Source organism: Pituophis catenifer, unplaced genomic scaffold, assembly GCF_029215685.1.
Source record: "Pituophis catenifer annectens isolate HBS135680 unplaced genomic scaffold, rPitCat1.0.hap2 SCAF_6, whole genome shotgun sequence".
NCBI classification, from domain to species: Eukaryota; Metazoa; Chordata; class Lepidosauria; order Squamata; family Colubridae; genus Pituophis; species Pituophis catenifer.
In genome coordinates, this window is record NW_027256886.1 from 51,188,874 (window position 1) to 51,213,159 (window position 24,286).

At 33.7% G+C, this 24,286-nt stretch overlaps 1 protein-coding gene across 3 annotated transcripts in view; it reads right to left on the reverse strand.

Annotated features, from left to right (window-relative positions):
* The window catches only part of ABLIM1 (actin binding LIM protein 1), a 184,279-nt gene that overhangs the window by 67,607 nt on the left and 92,386 nt on the right, over positions 1 to 24,286 (reverse strand). For all 3 annotated transcript variants that reach the window (XM_070946093.1, XM_070946092.1, XM_070946091.1), the window contains exons 3-6: positions 13,691 to 13,874; positions 11,951 to 12,060; positions 4,548 to 4,674; positions 3,888 to 3,981 (exon numbers count right to left, since the gene is read on the reverse strand). In XM_070946093.1, coding sequence (XP_070802194.1) covers positions 3,888 to 3,981; positions 4,548 to 4,674; positions 11,951 to 12,060; positions 13,691 to 13,874 — 515 coding nt within the window. The remainder of the gene's footprint in view (positions 1 to 3,887; positions 3,982 to 4,547; positions 4,675 to 11,950; positions 12,061 to 13,690; positions 13,875 to 24,286) is intronic.

The window sequence follows — 24,286 nt, forward strand, 5'->3', positions numbered from 1 at the left end:
ATCCTACTTCTCTTTAAAAACAATAGTTCATAATCAATTACAATAGACTGAAAAACAATAACAAACGTACCTCTTTTAAAAGAATGTCTTTGTAAACAAATTTATAAATCTGGACATACATTTTGAGATCCTAATGATTAAAACTAGGCTGTTATCTATCTCAATATTCATTCTGAGTAATGATTGTGTGTGTGCATGTACACACGCATTAATTTTAGGTTAAAAAAATCTCTTTCACCAAAGTATGCATGAATTATAACTACCTTCTCATCTTCTATATGTTTACTTAAAGGTAGATACATGGGCTCTAATATTTCTCCCATAGTGATGCATTAATTTTTTGAATTTTTCCATAGGGTTATTCTATATAAACTAAATAGAGAAACATTTGCTCATGTGTCATATTTTTTAAAATGAATAGAAATTCATTAATGAATTAATGAGTAATTTTAACAAACACACTGTTCGTTCTTTGCACCGGCACAGTTTGATAGCTATACTTCTCAAGACAAGAAGTCACACCAAATTCACATAAATGTAATTTGTTCTGGTTGTTTGTTTGCTGTATGGTAACAGCAGTTGGATTAGTCACCCTAACCGTCCTTCTCCCATTTAACTCTTCCTTTAAAACTGTATGCTTTATTTAAATAATTATAATGCTGCATATTCAACAATTCTCTCAGGAAGATTAATTTACCTTCTGCTAAGACTTCTTTGATATGCTTTGAAACTTCACCATTCAATGAGTTGCATCTTCCATTTCTCTCTGACTCCGTCAAATAACTGTGTGAGTCATCTTGCTGACATGAAATAACTTCCAGGTCATTTTATCATAGGGAAAACTCTGGCAATATTGTTCCTAATCCAAAACACATCACTTTCTTCTTTCAAAATCACAACTCGGTAGTCTGGTCCTGATCACTCATTCACAATGCAGAAACAGACAGATTTTTCTAGCTTTTTGGTTGCAGCTAGCAATAAACGGACCAGTCCATTATGGAAAAAAGAAAAGGGGATGCCTATTGCTTAAGGTGAAGCAGTACCATTTGTCTACATTTATCTAAGTAGCATGTAGTAATTTTAGTATAACTGTTCAGAAGATTGCTTCTGAATGTTTCTGCTGAAATTAGGACCTTGGGGACTTGAGTTTCCTTCTACTACCAAACAAAGCAAACGATCAATTCTTCTCAAAGACACAGATATTCAATAAACTGTACTTCGTATGTTAATGAATTGATATGTATTATAACCTAAATCTAAATCTCTTCTGTTCATTTTCAAGAGTCCTTACATTTATAATTGATTTTTTAAAAATTGCCTTTAATTCAATTAACTTGGTCAGATTCCTATCAAGTTATACTGCAACATTATGTGAACAGAACATTTAACAGCAAATACCTAATTAATATATTTCTCTATGTATACTGTGTATACTATGTCTACTGTGTACATATAATTTGGGTTATTGCAACTGGTCTTGGAAAACAGCCTGAAATCAGGAAGAACTTTGTATGATGTATTTATTTTTATTAAGTGTTTAATGCATTCAATTTTCCCTGGCAAATATTTAGCTCAATTTCATTACTAAATCTTCAATCTAAGTGCGTTAGCAAATAGGTTGAGTTCATTGTAATTTCAAATTCGGCAGCTTAATTCTTTTTCAAGTGAGATTTCAGTCCTTAAGGGAAAAATACTGATATAATTCTAATTAAGCAAATTCTGGTGGAAAAGATAGACAGACATAAATGTAGCATGTAACACATGTCAAGTATCTTTACTGGATGGAAAACAAGTGATATAACTCCCCATTGACTCTTAAAAAACTCAATTTTAAGTTCAAAGCTACTAAAAGAATCAGAATTCACTGTCTACAGTGACCATAGCTGCTTCAATGACAGTTTTGTGCATACTGTAATGTTGTTATTTAAACTCCTGCTCCGCTATGAATGTCCATTCTATCTGTGATAGGCAATACCCTGGGATTGCACTCTTGCAATGGCAATGGCCTGGGTCTGGATTCTTCAAAATGATAATGCACACAACTAAGACTGGCATCTCTATAACTTCCTGTTCTCATTCACACCCAAACAGAAATCCAACCTTGCACAAGATAATCTACCTGTTGCACAAAGTTAAGACTGATAGATCAAGGTTCTTTTTTAGCAAAGAAATTGGTGTTTAGAAAATTTCTACTTCCCAGATTGTTAGAAGATGTGCCAGAAATAAATGTGTTGTTATGTTATATACCTTAAAATTAATTCATTGTCTCTCTTTGTCTCTCTGTCTCTCTCTCTCTCTGTGTATGATGTGTAGAACATTTTAATAAGCATTTCTCAATTTTCAAAAGTTCCATTCACTATGATGTTTGACTGACTTGAATAAGGTTATTTTGTTTTAATCACAATTCCCTCTATGACTCATTACCCAAATACTTATCTCTTTTTGCACAAAAATCAAAAACTATTTTGATGGCAGCTGCTTCCTGACCATTTTTGTAATGAAACAATGTTCTAGAAAAACAAATCAGAATGTGAGAATCCTAGAGGTCCAATTACAATAAAGTAAACTCAAACCCATCAGTTCCACTCCCAGAAAAAAAAATGTTCCAAAACTTCTCATTCCATCTTGAGATTCCACATTGAGCCAAAATTGATCCACACCCTTTGTATTTATCTTTACAATTCCTTACAAAATTACAATTCTTTTATAAGGAATTGCCCTTTAACTGGGGAAGGCCAATAGAAACACAATTGGCTTTTTTTCAACTTCAGGTTAAAAACCTACGCAGTTTAAACTAGTGTATTTCCATTGACTGATATATGTTTTCTGTCTTCTTTAACTGTAATTTAAATATCCTACGCTGTTTTGGCATTTTAAAATATTTTGCTAAACATTTAGAATCTATTAAAATATATATTCAGTTAAGTATTAAGAGTTGATAAATTTAAAAATGCAAATTACTTTAGCTGCCTTCCTCTACTTTTCAAAACAAAATTGTACATTTTCTGAGGTAAAGAAGTTCTTGCTTGTGTTATATTTAAAAGTACTATTATGAAAAAAAATTGGGGTGCAAATGTTAGTTACAGTCTCTGTCCATACAATCAATCACTTCCTTACAAAATCTGGTGCTGCCCTCTGGTGCTTACTTCCTACTATTATAGTACTCCTTACTATAACTGAAATGAAATACTGTATGTTTACAACATACATGCAAATCTTACTATGGAGTATTGAATAAAATATACTGAGGAAAGCTGTTAAAAGTACACAAACTTAGGCAAACATTTAAAATAATAGGTACCATAATTTAAAAATATTCAAACATAATAAAACATCACAAAATATCTCCATTTTGCTGTAGTAATGCCTATTTTGTAAATTAATGGGGGAGATTGGAGGAACAGGAATAGATGCTGGATTGCCCTATACTATATAACAGTCTTCCCTCCTTCTCCTCTATACTGAAAGTTAAGTGTAATTAGGTATAGGTTGCTTTTATTAATTTTAAATTTTAATATATATTTTTGTATCACATAATTCAACCTTATCCGGAAAAGCTGGACTATTTATATTCAGATAACCACTACAAGTTAATAAAGAGTCTCTTCACTGTTATCTTGTGTTACTCAAGATTCTTATGGGCTGTATATGTAAGCATAAAATATGCCAAAAATATCTTCACTGTGTAAAGGCCTTGCTGCTCAGTGCGTCTGATGTCAAACAACATACATATTTTTTTCAAAACATGAAACCTGGTCATAGCCTATTTACATAAAATAGTATGTACCTTTTGTTCCTATATAACATAAATTACACATAAACACACATATACATTTATGAAATACATATATAACAAATAGCTACACATAAAGTTGCATATTACTTACTTCTAGGACCTTCCCAGTGATGAACTGATGGCATGCTTCACATTTGACCCCAAAGAGAACTTGATAGTCCTTTTCACAGTAAGGGGCACCATCTCTGAATGTAACCCACAAGATACAAATTAGCTTCACTAATATTATATAGAATACACATTATTTTATATCCATTCCCTTGGATGTCCTCATATTTTGGGCTGAACACAAGGAAGGTATTAATAATGGTGCACTTAAGAGCATTAAAGACAGCTTCTTATATTTCTCATCAGCTATGTCTCACCCTGCACTTGTTACCCATTCAACATAAATACATTTTTGACAGTCAGAGAATGCAAACATTAAGTGTTGAATTGTGGCAAACAAAATTCAGGTTTAAATTTCTCTTCAGCTAGCAAACTCATTAAGTAGCCATTTCTTGGCCTAATTTAGCCCCAAAGAACATTGTAATAACAATATGACAGAGGAGGAACAATATCAAGTAAACGTATATCTCTGACAAGTTTGTTCTCAGCATCCTGAAAACAGAATATCTTACTACATGTTCTGATGTGATGTCACATGGGGGAATAACATAACACACAAGTGGATTTAAGGATTTAAAGGATTTAAATGCCAGTTGTTTAAAAACCCTGTCAAATAATTTATTTTATTTCTATGTGGACTTACTTGCTGATGTATTCTCCAGTTAGAACCTTCGCACAGGCTTTGCACTTGAAGCACCCAAGATGCCATTGCTTGTCCAAGGCAAGCAAGGCTTGTCCATTTTTTATATCTCTTCCACAGCCTGCACAGTCTGCAAAGAAACCAAAACACATATATCAGGTTACTGATCCATATTTACTGATCCATATTTACTTACTCCCAGATTAAGCCACTTGTCATCATTTTAAAACAGCTCAATAAAAGAAGCTTTCTGAATGTTATAGAAATTTTAATAATTTATTTATATACTTATATATCTGTATACATACACATTATACATATACAATACACATACATTTATCTCTCTCTGTGTGTGTGTGTGTGTGTGTGTGTGTGTGTGTGTGTGTGTGTCCTTACAGAAGGGTCCTCCATGAAAAGCAACTAGACAGTTTTCTATCACCTTTACCTAATGGTGATTTTAATTTTATATGCTGGTTTAGCAATAATATTTATTTATTTTTATTTTCCATATAATTTCTGCATTTTACTTTTGCTTGTCTGCATTTCAATTTTGCATATAATTTCAAGAAATAAAGATATTTTCCTAGGAGGCTGACAATCTTATTCCCCCTGCTCCAATTAATTCATTTTTCTCACCATGTACATGTATACCGTCGGTCAGGCAATGTCGGCTGGCAGCCCCCAGGGGGAGAGCCTTCTCTATGGGGGCACCCGCCCTGTGGAACGAGCTGCCTCCTGGAATACGATTGATCCAGGACCTCCGTACCTTCCGTAAAGCCCTGAAGACGTTTTTATTCCACCAGGCCGGCCTAGCCTAAATGGTTTTTAATTGGGATTTTAAATTTTATGGATTTGCGGGTTTTAAATTGGGAAGTTAATGATTTAATTCTTTTTAATTATCTTAACTTTTGTATTTGTATGTTTTTTAATTCTGGCTGTTCACCGCTCTGAGTCCCCTCTGGGAGAAGGGCGGTATACAAATTAAATTAATAAAATAAATAAATAAATAAATATACCTCTGAACTAGACTGTGTTGTTTCTCTGGGTCATATAATATATGTGTGTATATGATAAATATGTATGTATGTATGTATGTATGTATGTATTTAGTCATGTTTATGTAGTGTATATTGGAGATGATGAGCCTTTGAGAGCTGTATGCAATGAAATTTCATTTTAATGTATGCCGATTAGTGTACATTCAAAGTGACAATAAAGTTTGTCTATGTCCTATGTCTAATTGATCTTTACATATTATTACATTTCAATCCTCTAGGTGGCAGCAACATTCTAAACGTTTGTATAAAAATAAGAGGGAAACATTAAAATTACCCAACATTTTATCATGATAGAATTGTGATATTTAACAGTTTCCTTAGATTCCTTTTCAATTTCAAAACATTTCTTTTTCTCACGGATGAAGACAATTTTTTTATTATTTCTTTTCCTATCTAATGAAAATAAGTGAATCAGGAAAGTCAAGGTAAACAAAAAAATGTAAATATGTTATCTTTTAATATATATATTTTTAATTAATTAATATTTGCCTTTTGCATTGAGTTTTCTTGGAGGTTTCCCATACAATCACCAGGCCCAACTCTGGATAGATTTGAAGACCCCAGAAAGTTGGCTAGGTACCTTGCTGAAATATTCCATTAAAAAAAAAATCAAATAATGGAGCATGATGCTTAGAGCAAATGCACCAATATCAATGGGAATTAAATTAAATATGTCTAACATGCCTCAGAAAACCAGTGTGGTATAATGGTTAAGACAGCAGGCTAGAAACCAGATGATTTGTGAGTTCTATTCCCACCTTAGGCACAAAGCCAATTGGGTGATCTTGGGCCACTCAGACTCACACTGCCCTAGGGAGCAGACAATGTCAAGCCACTTATGAAATCTTGCCAAGAAAACTGCAGCAATTAGTCCAGGGCAGTTGCTGGATAACACTGTCATGAAGGTGTGTGCGCACGCACACACACACATCTTGTCTCAGTGAATTCATTAAGTCTAATTCTAAGCATGAACGTTTCTAAATTTAATCCAATCAAGTTATGACAATGAATGTTGCACTAGATATTGGATCTTGTTACATGCCATCTCCCATAATATCTGCCTATTGGCTATTCTGCCTGCCAATGCTCAGCAGTACAGCATCTGTTTTGCATGCAGAAAGTCCAAAATTAATTCCCTGGTATTTCTAATTGGGGGGGGACGGGCTCTGGGACAGTTTCCATCCAAAACCTTAAGAGAAATATTGCCAGTTAATTAAGTCATAATTGAATCTGATAATATAGTGACATAATCCAATCAGATTCTGCTCTTACTAGGGAGGAAGCAGACTCCCTATTCGTGGACCAGATGGGTTTTTATTTTATTTATTTTTACTTGTTTACATCCTGCCTTTACTATTTTTATCAACAACACAAGATGGCGACCATGTTTTTCCCACAACAACCATGTGAAGTACCGTATTTTTCGGAGTATAAGACACACCGGACTATAAGATGCAAGCTTAGTTTTTGGGGAGGAAGATAGGGGTGGAAAAAACTGCCTACCAGGTATTCATCTGGCTAGCATCCTTAGTCTGGTCAGCTTCAGCACATTAGTTTGCTGGTTTTTTATCTCCTGCTTGAGGATAAAAACCAGCTTCTAAGGAACAGCTGAGAGGAAGCAGTGATGAGAAAAGCAGGCAAAAAACGGGGGGGTGGGGTGGTTTCAAACGCTTCACTCGGCTAACGCCTAGTTAGGGCTGAAAAAAAGCTTCTAAAGAACAGCTGAGAGTTGGAACAAAGCATGGAGATTGCTTCACTCACTAGCGCCTCATTAAGGCACAGAGGGAGCAGGCAAAGCTGGGAAGATTGCTGGGTGCCTCGTTAAGGCACAGAGGCAGCAGGCTGGGAAGATCGCTGGTTAGTGCCTCATTAGCGCCTCGTTAGGGCTGGAAAAAAGCTTCGAAAAAGCTACATTCAGAGTATAAGACACACCCAAATTTTCAGCCTCTTTTGGGGGGGAGGGAAAGGTACGTCTTATACTATGAAAAATACGGTATGTTGGCCTGACAGGATGTGACTGGCCCAAGGTCACCCATCTGACTTTCATGACTAAGGCAGGACTAGAACTGGTTTCTAGCCTGCTATCTTAACCACTAGATTAAACTGGCTGTCCTTTGTTTATTTTCATTTCATTCTTGCTTTTTGTATGCTGTTTATATTTTTCCTGTTTGTTTTTTTTATTCAAGTAATAAAAGTGGTACATACATTAACGATTTTTGAGGACTTCTCTAAATAATACAATAAATATTTTAATCAACTACCAGTCTATCAACTATAGCTTGTCTATTTAAACCTCAGTATTTGATAAGATCCAGTTTGGAGATCTAGAGTGGTTTTATGCAGCCATGAGCCTGTAAATGTGTCCCATTTGCAGTTACCCAAATTCCAAGTCAGTATGGTTCATATGAATCAATTTGAAAACATCATGTTGGAGTAGGATGGTCTAAACAGTTTGATTTATTCAACTGTTACCAAGATTTAAAACTTTGCATTAACCAGAACCAGAACTAAATAATCTCAGAAGATTCCACAGAAATATTTCCTCATGGCTTACACCAGTCTCCTTTATATAATGTAAAATATAACTTTTAAAAGTAAAATAGCAATTAGAAACATTAACACTATGCTAAGAAATAACAACAGGACAAGGACAAGGCAAGGCATGCTATATTTGAGCCCCTTCTAAGCTTTGGTTCCAATTTCTGTTCTCCCCACCTTTTTTTCTCTTTGTACAAGGGTGTGTGTGAGAGAGTGAGCAGAGAAATAACCTCTACACAGTTGGCAAGAAAAGAAAAGACAATGGAACAGAAATCTTGGGTGTGTCATGTAACTGACAAAATTTAAGTAGTACAACCTGCAGATGTGCAATCACTTGCCAGAAATGATGTTAGCAGATGCAATCTTTTCAAAACAAACATATTAATGGACTGATTTTAAAGAGCACTACCAAGAAATCTGAAACTTGAAGAAAATGGATATACACCTATATGCTGTAATAAAACCATGCTTATTGCCTAATTCTGGGTGTTGGCTTCTACCCAGCTTGTGTAACTTTATGAACATTTTATGACATAATCAGATCCTAGTTGTTGAAAGTAAACTGCACAGGAAATTAATGGCACAGCTTTTCAAATTTCACGGGATAAAACAACTGATTTATGTCAGGAGGAGGAACCTCTAGGCCCAAATTCAGAAACCAGCTGCAAATGAAAAGCGGGCCTGATCTCCACTAGGAATATAACATCATATTTGCTTCCAACAACTGTTGTGCCCTTTAAAAAATAATCATGGAAGAGAGCAATTAGTGAAGAATAACAGGTTTCTGATAGGGATGCCCTAAATTACAGGCTTGCATCTCTGTTGTGTTCCTTCCAAGGAGTATCTGTGCCAATAGAGCAGCACAGTAAATAATAATATGATAAATTTCCCCTCTGCATTTCAGGCCACAAGGAGACCAAGACTAATAAAAATTGTTGCCAGGTAATGTTTTGGAGTTAATTCTTGAGACAGAGAGATGTGTGTGTGTGTGTGCCTGTGTACGCGTGTGGCTTTGTTAAAAGCCTTTCGATTTTCAATCAGTGAGCAAACTGGATAGTTTCCAAGATGATCCAAGCTTTGGGTTACGACAATGACTCAGTGTTCTTTCTAAAAGGATGAAAAAAAATCCCCTGAATTTTCAGGCTAATGGACAGAAACAATAGGACATTTCCAAGGTTCTTTCACACTTGAGAGAAAAAAGAACAAATTGACAAAAGCCATGTCATTTGCCCAGAAGCATATACACGTCATAGCAGTTTCCAGAAGGAGAGTCAAAACAACTTTTAGACATGTAATATATAACAAGACTATGGGAAGATGGTATTTAAAAGGCAACCTGATTTAATTCCTTTCCGCTGAACTTGAAAAGATGTGCCATTTTCTAAGCTGCTTGTTGGTTGGGAAGAAAATATTGAGATTTGCTGACTCCATATTTACTTGAGACACAGGAAATTGAATCAATTTCCTGTGTCTCAAGTAAATATGGGATCAACATTTCCAACATTTTATAACAATGCACAATATTCAAACACGGGACCAACTATTCCAGTGAATCACCTCATTTTGGATGTACAGTATTTGTATGTTATTTTTGGCAAACTTTTAAGATTTTATTCATTTAAGAAAAATGAAGGTGGACCTTGGCCCTACAGGTAATCCTCAATTTATGATCACTAGTAATTTTCATTGCTAGGCAAGGTGGAATTGTGCCAGATTATACAACCTTTTTTGTAATGGTTGTTAAGCTAATCACTGTGATTATTAAATGAATCATGTGGTTGTTAAACAAATCCAGCTCTTCCCCATTGACTTCGCTTATCAGAAGGCAGCTGAAAAGTTCGCAAATGGTCATCACGTGACCCTGGGACATGGCAAGTGTTGTAAATACATGCTGATTGTCTGAATTTTGATCACATGTTACGTGATCAAAATCATAATTGCATAATTCTTGCAACAGTCCTAAAAGCAAGAGTTATGCCCGTTCTCCAATCCATCTTTAATGAAATGCAACATGAGTCTAGCCTTTTCTCTTTAAGCTATCCCTTTTTTAAACTGAAAAGACATATTGATATTATAGCAATAACATCACAGCAACTGTCCCCAAAACTGAATTAAGATTTCAATCTTACAAGCCTTTAGGGAATCCCATCAAAATATGGGGAAAAAAAGTTAATGTTAATTCTACTTGACCCTTCTATAACACAATGTTATATCTAAAGTTTCAGATGCTCTTTCAGTGATATTCTCCCCCCAAATGAGGCTTTAGGCTCAAGACAGTTATCTAATATCTGACCATTTAAAGCCAAAATGAACAAGAGGACTCCATTAAAATAATTTCATAGCAAAATGTGTTTATATTCATAACAGATATAATACATATATTCTCATAGAAAACTTGTCCTCATTCTGTCAAAACTGTTCTATCTAAAGTTATAACATTCTATTTTTTTTTTCCTTTGGACACTATTAGAAGATTCTTTTGTGCCAGTGCTGTGTTTTCTTAGGATTTCTGTACTGTTTTGTTAAAAGGAACTTTAACAAAGTTAAAACTGTTGCAGACAGATATAATAAGAATGTAATGCAATATGAGTTATTTAATGAAAAGTTATGTAACAACACCAAATTTGTTTCTAATTTGTGATTTGTAAAATGAATGAAAGGCAAAACAAGCAGAACTCCATTTAGGTAATTTAATGGAGAAATGTATCTGTTTTAATGTTTTCTTATGGGACATTTGAAGTTACATTGCATTAATAATTTGTTGCATCTAATGAACTGACTGTGGAATGTGTATGACAAAGAATGATGTTAAGAGTGACTATGCACACACATAGTCAAGGGATCATTTACGTTTATCAATGGAATGCTTTATTTTACACACACTTTACATTTTAATCAGTTGCTGTTAATTCATATATATGTATGTATATTTGTATGTACAAGAACAGTTTTTTTCTGAACGCCATCACTCTGCTAAACAAATAATTCCCTCAACACTGTCAAACTGGTTACTAAGTCTGCATTACTATTAATTTTCTCATCGTTCCCACCACCCATCTCCTTCCACTTATGACTGTATGACTGTAACTTTGTTGCTTGGATCCTTATGATTTATATTGATATTGTTTCCTGATTGCTTATTTGTACCCTATGACTATCATTAAGTGTTGTACCTTATGATTCTTGATGAGCGTATCTTTTTTTTTATGTACACTGAGAGCATATGCACCAAGACAAATTCCTTGTGTGTCCAATCACACTTGGCCAATAAAAAATTCTATTCTATTCTATTCTATTCTATTCTATTCTATTCTATTCTATTCTATTCTATTCTATTCTATTCTATTCTATTCTATTCTATTCTATTCTATTCTATTCTATTCTATTCTATTCTATTCCTATTTCCCATCTCCTCCCACTTATGACTATATGACTGTAACCCTGTTGCTGGTATCCTTAAGATTTATATTGAGTTTATACCTATGTATATATACAATACATTAATAAAAAGAAAAAATGTTAGCTGAAGTTGAGCCAATTAGATTAAGAAGATAGAGAAGACAGTCTTTGTGTCTATAGTTATTTTTGGGTGTACTCTGCCTTTATGTTGGAGATTGATTAAATTAAGCAACAAATAAATAAATAAATAAACAGCAGGCTGCAGGAATAGGGGGAGACTGTCTCTAATTTCTAGAATACAAACCCAACTCGTAGCCAAAGTCATCACTGCACATTAGAATAAAGCAGCAGCAGAAAATAGAAATATAGCCATCCAGACTATGGAATATTTAGAAAAGATGCAATACTTACTACTGGAAGTGGCGAGTTCTTTTGGACTGGATGCCATTGGTTGAGCACACATTTGACAGAGACAGTCTCTTCCATTAAAGGTAACCCGGTCTCCTGGTGGAAAAGGACGTCTGGGAAACAAAAGAAGCATTTTAATGCAACGCTATCTCCAGGGTTACATTATCTTTCTCAGCTCCTTCCCATTGTTGCCACTGCTGTAAAATCAGTCTCTTGCAGGAAAAAGGGCCAAAGCATGTTTAAAATGCAGTACTGGCAAAGATAGACATTTGGAGAAAATCCAAACACTAAATGTATCTCAATAATGAAAAAATGATAGAAAAAACCCCGACCAATACATTTTTATTTCAAAGTTTGTTTGTTTTAAAAAGCCCAATCCTATATAAGTGTTTTCCATAGGAAATGAAGCCTGTTCATTGATAGTTTGAATGCTCAAACGAAAATTAGAAATTTCTATTATTTTTTCACTGAAAGTATATGTGATTAGATAGCTCATTTATTTTTGGGCAATCAATGAAAGCAACAAATTCCAGATTTTAAGCAGTTCTTGGTGTTTTAAACAAGCAGAAAACAGTCGTTTATTGTGTATTTTCATTATTCAGAGCAAGCTCAGCTACATCCCTTTAGGAAAAGAAGAGTGAGTTGATTAAAAGTAGATACTATAGGAATGAACAAATCCTGCAACTACCAGAAAAAAATTAAATCAGAAATTCTGACATGAAGGAGTTTCAGCCTTCAACAATAGCAACAGTTCTTCAGAAAGAAGAAAACAGATAGGAATAAGAATATCTGCCTTATAACAAGTCAGATCAACGGTCCATCTAGGTGTTCATTACACTTAGTCCATTGGCTAAGGCTCTGCAGAATTTCAGAAGTGTTTTTTTCTACAGTGCTATCCAGACTCTTTGAGAGGGTAAGGAGGATAATTGTCCTGGATACCCCATCATTCAAATACATTTAAATATTTGAAAGTATCACATAAATAAAAATACATTTTCCAGGGCACTGTTTGTGAGTCAAAACATAGCACCCAAAGATGCTTCAGTATTTTTTTTTACCTGAAATTACAGATAGATAATGTAGTGAGAAAAAAAGAGACATTCTGCCACTAAAATTCTCAGCCTTAAGAGGCCTGACACCATCTGCACACTTACGGTAGAAATGTTTTTTTCCTCTAAAAGACTAAAGGGAATCCCATAGACGTCCATAATCTTATGTAACTTTAGAGCAAATTATCTCCACTGTTGACCATACTGGGTAGGGATAATCAAATCCAATTGTCTAGTTCCTAATCCTGAGCAAAGGAGAAACAGTCTCCAGAATCCAGTATTTCCAATATGCCTTTTATTAAATATTAGCTAAAGCAAGAATTATACCACTTAACTTCTATGATCAGGTAAGTTTAGGTATATTCAAGCATATCCAATATTTAAGCCTTTGAAAATAAGCAGCTAAAAAACAAAACCCAGTGAATCTACTTCAATTACATATACACACACAGATACATATGTACAGAAATATATATAAAACTCAACATATCAGTAAAAATTAATATTTTTTTGAATATTTTTTCTTTTTTCTGTAGTATTTATGTTCTTTAAATCTTTATTCTCCCTTGACACCCAAAATGATAAAAGAGGAGTAGGAGGAAAGGAGAAAAAGGATGAAGATAAGGAGAAGGGGAAGGAGGAGGAGGAGGTGGAGGAGGAGAAATAAAATCTTGTTCAGCATTAGTTGACTTACTTGCACATCGTGCAGGCAAAGCAGTTGGGATGATAAGTTTTCCCCAGAGCTGTCACAACTTCTCCTTCCACAAACTCTCCACAGCCATTGCATCGGGTCCCATACATCCTCTGGTAATCCACAGTGCAAAGGTAGTCACCATTCTTAATGAAAAAGCCTCCTTGAGCCAAATCACACCCGCACACTGTGAAAATATATATTTTTTAAAAAAACAAGAACATATCAGCTTGAACATAGAAAAACACAGCCATTTGTAACTAATAATGAAAAATAGTTTGTTACCTATGTTAGTTTTTGGAAACATGTGTAGTGAGGTTGGAAGAGCAAAAGAAGTTAGAAGAAGACAAAGAGGTCAAAGAGGGAATAATAATAACATTAAAATAATAAACAGAATTTTGATAAACAGAGCAGGCAGCAGGAAAGGCAACAAGATGATTGTTAGAGACAAGACATCTTTCTAAGTAGAAAGTGTTTAAAAAAAGGAAAATAATTGGAAGGGAAAAATGCATAAATAATGGATAAAAGGAACAGCATTCATTCTTCATCATTATCCTATAGTTTCCTAAATTAGAAGATAAATCCTTATATAGCTGTTTAATGTTTTTACTGTTTAGTAGATTTGTATGTTTTTTCCCTGAAATGAAAATCAATTTTATTTATTTTCTAGCTGTAAAAAATTTAATTGAAAGTAGGTACAGTGAATCTTTAGGCGCTCAGTGGCAGAGAAAGTTCTATCACAAGAACTGTACATTTAACAAGGCATACATGATATTACCAACTTCTAAACATTTATTTGTATGGTAATCATTTTGAACATCAGATGGAAAAAAATAAAATTAGCTTGGATATACTTTATTAGCTTTACTTACAAATAGCTTACGATAAAAATAAATAGATGTAATATATTACATCTATTTATTAAATATTAAGTATTATACTTAATACTGATGGCAGAACAAGATCAACAGAAAAAAAATATTTCATGGCTTAAAATCTAATTTCAAGCACACAAAGAAATAGCCTTAGTTAAAATAAATTCATCTGGCTTTCAACCAATCCCTTTAGTCCGACAGTTACTTACTATTAAAATGAAACAACTTTTAGATGTTAAAATGTTAACGTGCTTACTACATTTTGATTGATTGGTAGCACAGCTTCACACGTCAGGTTAACACAAAACAGTAAATTGAAATGTTGCTTATTTACATTTGGTTTAATATGCTAAGCAAATAAGGCCACTAAAATTTGCTCAGCAACTCATGATAGAAAAAAATCCTGGTTCAGAGATGACCCAAATCATTGCTCATAGTGAATGTCTTGCTTTTTAGCCTGTTATATTTTTGCAGTGGAATGACTGCTTTATATTCGACTCACTCCAGCACATGAGTCACAAATGCAGCATCTCAAGGTTAAAAGATCACACGTTCACAAGTTTTTTAAAAAATAAAACCTGATACTTGATATAATCCTTAATTTAGATGTTTCTGGAAATTTTGCATGTGAAGCCAACATTATTCCAGTCAGTAAACACATAAATAAATATGAATAGATACAATTATTTTAAGTAACTAATATTTACAGGCTTTGAAATGCGGCAAAGCAGGACAAAAGACACTTCTGAATTTTTTTCTGGAGTATATTTAAACTTTCCACCTATTGTGATTCAGAAGAGAATAACTTTCCAACAGGCACAATAAAAGGAATATATGTTCCAAGTGGTTTACAAGATAGAAATTACCATTTGTTTCTTAGAAGACTATGGCATCTGGATGCACTGTGCTCAGACTTAGAATCATTGGGCATCTTTCTCTGGGATTTTCAACTGTTAAACAAAGGAGCTCCTTTCAGGATTGTAGGACCAACTCTAAGAATGCTCCAAGAATAGCATTCATAATTGTATTGCATAACTGCTTCTGGTGGGACTGGAAGTTGTCAAACGGGGCGTTTTAGGGCTCCGGAGGTGGGGAGGGCCATTTTCGTCCTCCCCAGACTCCTAGAAAGGCCCTGGAGGCTGGGGACAGCAAAAAACGGGCTTCTGGTCCCATCGGAAGTTGTTAAATGGGCCGTTTTCAATTTCTAGAGTAATTCGGGAGGGGGATGAGGAGGCCATTTTCGCCTTCCCCAGACTCCTAGAGGCCCTGGAGCCAGGTGAGAAAGAAAAATGGGCCTTCCCTACCCCCCCAGGCCCTCCAAAGCCAGGAAACAGTCTGTTTCCCTATTTCTGGTGGGCCCAGAAGACTCGAAAATGTGAGTGCCGGAGCTGAGCTTGCATGCCCACTGATATGGCTATGCATGCCACTTGTGGGACACGTGCCATAGGTTCATCATCATGGTACTATAGTATATCCATTTACAAAATTCAGACTAACAATATTCTGTTTACTTCAACATTAGAGTTGAAAAATTGAACAAAAAGTTGTGTATCGAATATGGCTCAAATTGGTTAAGGGGAGTTTTAACAAAGAGTAAAATAAATTAAATAGCATGGGTATACACTGAAAATGTAAAAGACTTTTGGTGTATAGTATTAAAACAATTAGCAACCTATGGTTTGAATTCAAAAGAATTTCAAGAAGACCATGAACATAAACCTCTAGATCTAATAAGTAAATATAGTAATTTGAATCAAACTTTTGTACAAAAATGTTTGACAATTTGTAGCTTAAAGTCTCATTATAAACTTTGTTCAGCGATAAATCATATGTTTTAACTGTCTATAAACAAAGATCCCAGATACAATTATTCCATCTGTTCTTGGTAGGCATGGGACCAGTCCTATCTGATACTGTGGAAAGTTACTGTCAGAATGATGATCTGACTTAAAACAAGGCTGTGTCATATAAATTCAATCTATTATTTTGAAATACATTTCCTAAAGGTCATTTGAACTGCATTTGAACTGAGTTTATTATAGTAGGAAAAATAGCTATTCATACTGAAATAAGAGAGGCATAACACTTGCAATTTTGGAATGTATTTTTGTCAAATCACTTGAGTAAGCAGCAATATGTTATAAATGCGATACTTATTATCATATCACTATGTTACATTATATTACCAATGGCAGCATCAGTTACAAGCCTATATAACAAGTAACTTGAAAAAATGTTTAAAACTGCAGTAAAATTAATAGAAGAACTATTTGTTTATAATTTCCAATTCATCCATATAATCATTTTTCAATATATGGGTTCTTTTCAGTTTTATTGAGGTTATTTGTACTAACTATTATAGACTGCTTATTTAAAAAACCAGGATCCTAAAAAGGCTATTATTGTATAAAAATGAAAACAAATTAAGATTTTCATGTGCATCATTAGTGGAAGAACAATAAAAGTACATTAACATTTCAGACATAAACAACTCTCTCAAACAGTATATTGACATACAGTATACATACAATTTCTATGTTCTTTTTCTGTCCTGTCTCCCTACTGACTTCCCATGAGAAGTATTTTCTTATCAGAGCCTATTACAGATTATCTTACTTCTGGTCATAAAGCATTTACTCAAGAATGTCTTCTTGAAAGTCAGTCCTATGATGAAAATCAGCATGAAAGAATGCTATATTGGGACATATAAAGTAGGTAGGTCATGTTACACTGAGGACAAGTAACCTTTTTTTTACCTGAAAAATCACGTTTAGTCATTTGGAATCATGCAAATAGAAAACCTAAACCCAATAAACAATACCCTAGGGCTCACAATGTTAAAAATAGTGGGTGGATCAAAAAAGAAGAGCAAATTTTTGCTCAGCATTTTCTTCCTTCATCAAACCAACTCAATAACTTGAGTGGTAATCAAAAACAACAGCAGTAGCAAATGTTATTCTGGAGTAAAGGAGTGAAAAATGTAGAGTGAAACTATGATGTAGTGATTAATAGTTTTGGACTATGACTTGGAAGTTCATTTTCAGCAATGGAAAATTCATGGACTATGTGGATGACCTTGGGGGACAAGAGAAGAAGATGTTGCCTAGGACAAGATGTTGCCTAGTCAGACAAGAGAGACAGGAGTTGCCAATGGATTAAAAGTCAGAGAAGAAATTTAGAAAGGACCCATTAAATGGTCAGATGGTTAATGGTTAACAGATTCTGTTAATGTAGCCTTAAAAATAAAGTAGAATTGGCTGATATAGCCACATTTCCTATATGGTTTACCCACATTTTGTTTTCTTCCTGAGATATAACAATCAACAATCAACAATCAAATTACTAACAATTCAGTGTCTTCTTCTCATATGTTAATTGAACTACCTGTCCTTAAAATAAATGATGTTTTATCATTGTTCATCATTATTAGTTGTTGGGCTATTGAAATTCAGTCAACCTGATAATTTTTAATGGCAAATGAACAGTTTTGAGGGGAAGAAAACAATCATACATATATGATTAATTTGAAAACAGATATAATTTTAAATTATGTAAGTAACAGCAAGGAACAAGAAGGCTGATGCTGAAAACTGCTCTCAAATGATCATTTGTCAAGCCCCATTGCATTATTATATATGTTCAATTTTATGATATTATTCAAAACAAAACTTATGTACACTTCAACATATAAACAGAATCATGAGGACAAGACTTTAGGTAACAAAAAGAAATAACTGAAATTAATATGTAATTTCTTAACTATTGACGCAGCAACTCTCAAGAAAGCAGCTTAAAACATTCTCTAAAACATTTCAGTATTGGGTAACTTTCAGTGTGAGATCTACAGAGATTGGACATAAGGACATAGTCATAATTACAACTAGTTTAGATAAATTCCAATATAACAATTCTCAGAGCATTAAAAAAAAAAAAATCCAAAACAACAACTTCAAAACAACTGGTGGTGGTAGAGGCAGGTCTGTGAACCATGTCAATTTTCATCTTTACACCTGTCTGTTCTGCAACTTTTATGCCAAACAGACCAGAAGTTAAAACAGCTGGAAGAGTCCAGAGGCAGTATTGCAAAAACTCTAGTCTGTTTAACAAGCTTCAGTAAAAAGTGAATGGAAGGACAGGTGCTTCCATTCTATCTGACAGTAAGTTGAGATCTTAGAGTTGTGGAGAAGAATAGTAATTATGCATAATTCATGATATATAAAACTAATGGAAAAAGAATGCAATAGGTGATATATTTTGCAGAAGCTTTCTCACCTTGAACCAAAGAAACCTCTCACAATTAAATGATCAAAGTTGATTTACTAATGGGCAGGAGGAGGAAAATATGAGACACAGATGGCAATCTCCATTAATGAGTATAAGGCGGCAAAGGTCGTATAGTCATAGAACCTACACTAAATTTTAGGTTTCCAAATTTTTATTCAATACAATCAAGTAAGTCACTTAGAGGATTATGTTGCCATACAGAAGAAGGGCATTAAGTTCATATTTCTTGAGCAAAATATTGCTGATTAAAATATAAATTTTAGTATAGATTTCAAACTGTAACAATTTAAAGTCTCAAGATTTAGATTTAGGTTTAGATTTAGATATTTCACATACGACATAAACAGACCAGATTCTAGTGACTCAAATATTTGTTTCTTATCAGCATCTTGTTGGCTTTGAATATATAGATTCTTTAAAGCAGTGTCAAACTTGCGGTGTCATGTTTTCGTCATGTGATGTATCTTGCTTTTTCCCCCTTCGCTAAAATGGGGGTGGGCATGGCCAGCACATGACGCATCTGGGCCGCAGGCCACGAGTTTGACACCCCTGCTTTAAAGCAACAGTGCCTTCTTGGGATCATATGGGTGCTTTCTGTAGGTGGAGTACAATTGAGCACACTGTAGGGGGACCTATACAATTTGAAGTTTTATACAGGCGTTATATGTACATCTACAAATAAGGGGAAATATGTTTTTGTCTTTGAATCTGAAGAGCAACACAGTTATATTATTTGTATCAATAATGCATGCTAGACATCTGAATACAGCTATATTTGGTGAAAGCACATTAAGAGCTGTTGAACTGAAATAGCAAACTTCATATACAAGGCAACAATTGAATACATTTCAGATTCAGTTTTGTACTCCCAACATTGTTCATCTTACAGATAAAATATTACTGTTGTGTTTTAATTTCAAGTGTTAAATCACTATTTCTGATCTTTTCTTCATTCCAAATTTGAAAACAATTCGTTGAACAAAAGAAGGTTAGACTCTTGTCATAAACATGTCAGCAAACTGATTTCAATCATTTGTCAAGCAGTGTTACTATAACACCAGAAAATGGAATTTTCTGCTTTTCTCCAACTCCTGCACTAATATTCTCTGCAACATCTCTTGTTTTTCATCAACATATCTAGTAACAGATTACTTTTAAGCAAGTTTTGATCTGAAGCAAACACACTCAGTAACAATTTTAAATTTAATTTCCCTAACATTTTGCAGACAAAACTAAGAGTAAACCATTGCTGATTTCCTAAAGACTGGAGCTTCATTAGTTTTTGAGCTAAGGCAGAAGCTCAGCTTTTTGTAAGACCTAATCAGCATTGCTTATTATTTATCTTTGCATTTATTTTTATTGTTTTAATACTTTACTGAGTTTACTTCTGTGACTATTTGACTCTTGTGAGTGCCCAGAGTTGTTGAAAATCAGGCAGCATATAAATTTAATAAATTATTATTATTACATATTGAAGCTGCTGGGAACTCTAGTTCAACAATTACAGAACTAACTTTTACTAACTATTTATAGCCTGAAACAAAAAAAAAAAAGGTCATGTCTCAAATAATTACAATTGATTGCATATCTTGCCTTTGTGATCCCTTTTCCCTCTATAATAAAATAATAATAATAATAATAATAATAATAATAATAATAATAATAATAATAATAATAATATGAGGCATTTGCTCCTATACAATATGACATGAATCACAGAGATTGTTAATACAGAAAACTGGATTTCTGTAAATGGTAAATTTCCTAGAGTGATATCACTGCTTACAAAACAATCTATTTCATTGTAATGGACTCTAGTTCTTCCATATTGTTTTCATGTCTCATTACAGCACAGGGCTTTTCACTAGCATCCTCTTTGATCCAAATACAGTATAAAGTTTAAACTACATGTGGTTGTGTTAGAACCTCCACTCACAAACTTTTCAGGATCTGTCTATCCTTATTATTCCCTACAATCCAGTTCATTCTTTGTGTTCTTCTAAGCAGGATCTCACTCCAGGGACCTGACCTTCAATTTCTGGGACTTTAAGAAGCTTAACATCACAACTATAAACTCAGTTCCCTACTTTCCTTTTTCAAGAATATGGTTTTTAAAAGGTATTTAAAACAAAAAAAAAAAAATCTGGTTGTTCCATCCTTTATAGTTTTAACTACTTTATAGTTTTAGCTCAATAATTGTTTGATGTTATAAATAAATCAGAAAATATTGTAAAATATTGAGACTTTAAAAATGAAATCATCACTATCAAATATAAGTAAATAATGTACTTGTGACATGAAAAAAACTAATCCCATAAAATAACATATTAGACAAAAGATAGAACAGTTACTTAAGAGAACAATGTAGCAGCTTCCTTACCTTCCCGGGAAGATTTTTTACATTCCTATATATTCCATCTCCTGAATCTAATTATGCCCTCCAATGCTGCAATGCAGTAAATCAGATAATGCATAGCATTATAAAATTATTGTTCTATTGTTTTCATAAATTCTCCTATAACACGATTGAGTCATGGTGGTGCCAGACAGTCTGCCCACAAAATAATTTATTTAACAGGAAATCACAGTATTGGATATAGAAAGGTAAGCTTCTTCTGATAAATATACCAATAGAGAAATACTTGTGTATGTACATATATACACCTCTATATGGACACATATAAAGAGTACTGAATTGATTTAATGCTTGGCTGGAAGCTGTCTTCACACAATTTCCAATATAAAAAGCACCTGAGTTAAAGGTCATTTCATACCAATGCTTTTAACTATAGATGGGAAAGCTAAAATACTACCCTTAATTCTGATCTGCAGTCTTTTTAGTTTTTCTCATAAACACAAAATAATTTAACTGAGAACAAAATCTGAAAAGGAAAATGAAGTGTCCATTGATTTTAATGGATCTCCCCAAACTAAATATGGTGATAAATTAGTGGTCCCCACCTGCAAACTATTTGTGCTTAGATATAAGTAATTTTTATAAACAGAATAAAATTGTTAGTTGACTCAGCAAATGGTGCAGCCTCCAGGTCCATTTTACAGCTGGACACCATACATAACTGAGTGAATGTCAGTGACAAGTTTAAAATGCTATATCACAAGGAGGTCTTCCCATAAAGAATAAACTGCACTTGTGGGCTTTATAAATGACCTATTCCATATTATTCTCTCATATCTATATCTATATAGATACATATACATACAAGATAGATAGATAGATAGATAGATAGATAGATAGATAGATAGATAGATAGACAGACATATATAAACTGTGTGTGTTTGTGCACACGCACGCACTCTCTCTCTCTCTTGCTTGCATTTTTACTTGGGCTATTGTACAGAGTCACAATGGTGCCAAGCACCTGAAAAAGTTGCCAACATTTTTTATTTTAAAACAGCCACAAAAAGTAGGACAGTATTAGCAAACATTGCAAAACGTCTATTAACCTAACAACCTACCAAGTGTGAAGTTAAGCCTATATACAGTGAATTATCATGAAGTGGTAAGCTAAGTTTGTTTATCCTGCTAAATATAAAGTTTTTTGAAATCCAAGTTCAATGCTTGTAGACTTTATGGACACACAAATATAGTTTTCTTGATGGAAATACTGCTTTCTTTCAAGATATTTTCTTCAATTCCCCTACCTAGCATAAAGCTGTCTGGGGATGGAGAATAGTAACACACTTTCCCCACTAATCAAAGTTTTATTAGTCTTCCTCATAAATATAAAATGTGCTAGGATTAGCTTTTTCATATAGTATTAGAATAAAATGTACATTTTTTTTCTTACAAAATAAATTGTTGCTGATCTGGCTGTTCCCCACACTAAACAGAGTTTAATATTCCTCCATTCTTGACTATTCTTGAATTCTTGAGTATTCTTAATATAGTCAATTTTATCTCATACTTTCTACTTTCTATACATGTTGTTCATTTTATTTTGAAGGCATCAGTAAAGATGTGAGTTACTACTTGGATTAGTATCAGTCACAATCAACAGCTTATTGTCATTTGAAGTTAAAATAAAAAGGTATCACTTAAATTATGATAGTTATCCTCACTTTGCTGAATCTGGAAAAATTGTGAATTCCTTCTAGGAGAAGAAAATAGGGGAATTTTTTTTTTTAATTTTCTCATAAGGTACTAGGTTATAATGCCTTTCTAAAAGGAAGAACTATTTTGTTCAGTCTATTCGTTTGCAGAAAATTAATAATATGAACCTCTAAATACTACATGTATAGCTGCAAGATATAACAACCCCACCCTACTTTAGATAGTGTCTTAGGTTCATTTACATTCCATTCCTCACCAAAGGCAATAATTACACAATGCAGCAGGCATATTCTAATCTTGATAATGGTCTCTGCTCGGCTTGTTGTAGTGTTATTTGCAATTACAGACTCCTGGATTATTTTTATTTCATGGAAATGGGTATTTACTCTGGCAGCTTGAAGCAGTTGAATGTACTGGAGATTCTCCATTGATGAAAACATGCATTGCTTTTTTTAAATTAATTGAATGAAATCTGCAGAAGTAGCGGGTTTTATCCTCTTCACAGACATTGAAAGGATTATACTCATCCTTAGAAATCTGCCAACTGCTCATCTTGAACAAAGATACTAAAGTAATCTCAGTAGAAAAATGCAAGGCACAGCTACACTTCCAGTTTGAACTCTCAAAACATTGTCTTTTGGTTTATCATCCAAATACCCATATTCCTCTGATTCATATAAAAGAATCACCTGTTCTGCAAATGGGGTATGTGGGGCGTAGAGAAATAGCTCAATTTTACAATTTTCTCAGACACTCGGACACTTTCATATCTCATATTCTTATATCTCTTCAGTGACCTGTAACATAACTTTTCATTTTATGCAAGTGGTTTAAAAGAATGTGTTTTCCCTTATTACTTCCAGAATATACTATTGATTCTTTTGTTATTATCCATTTTCAGCCATCTTGAAAGCCAGGATGTGTGTATTTAAAAAATAAAGTTGATAATTTTGGACTGGAATATTTTAATTATGATAACCATTTTAGAAGGTGCTATTACCCAATTTGTAGAAGCAGAACATAAATGTACAATATACACATCTCTTGAAAAATTCTTTTCTTCTGTCATGCATTGGTACATGCATTCACCAATGTATATATTTGAGTGAATGATAGTTGAAAACTGAAGATAAAATACAATTTATTGTGCTTTCTCAGAGCAATCTCCACTTTTTTTATTATAAGAATTTTTGTGCCCTACTTACACTTCAAAGAGTTGCTATCAAATGTGTACAAAAGCTCGATTTTAAAAGCAATTCTACACAGATCAGTGAATGCATGAAAATTCTCTCAGATAAAGTTAAGCCATTATTGTTGTTTGTTTATGTAACATCAAACAATACTCTTTGGTACTCAAAATATATGTGT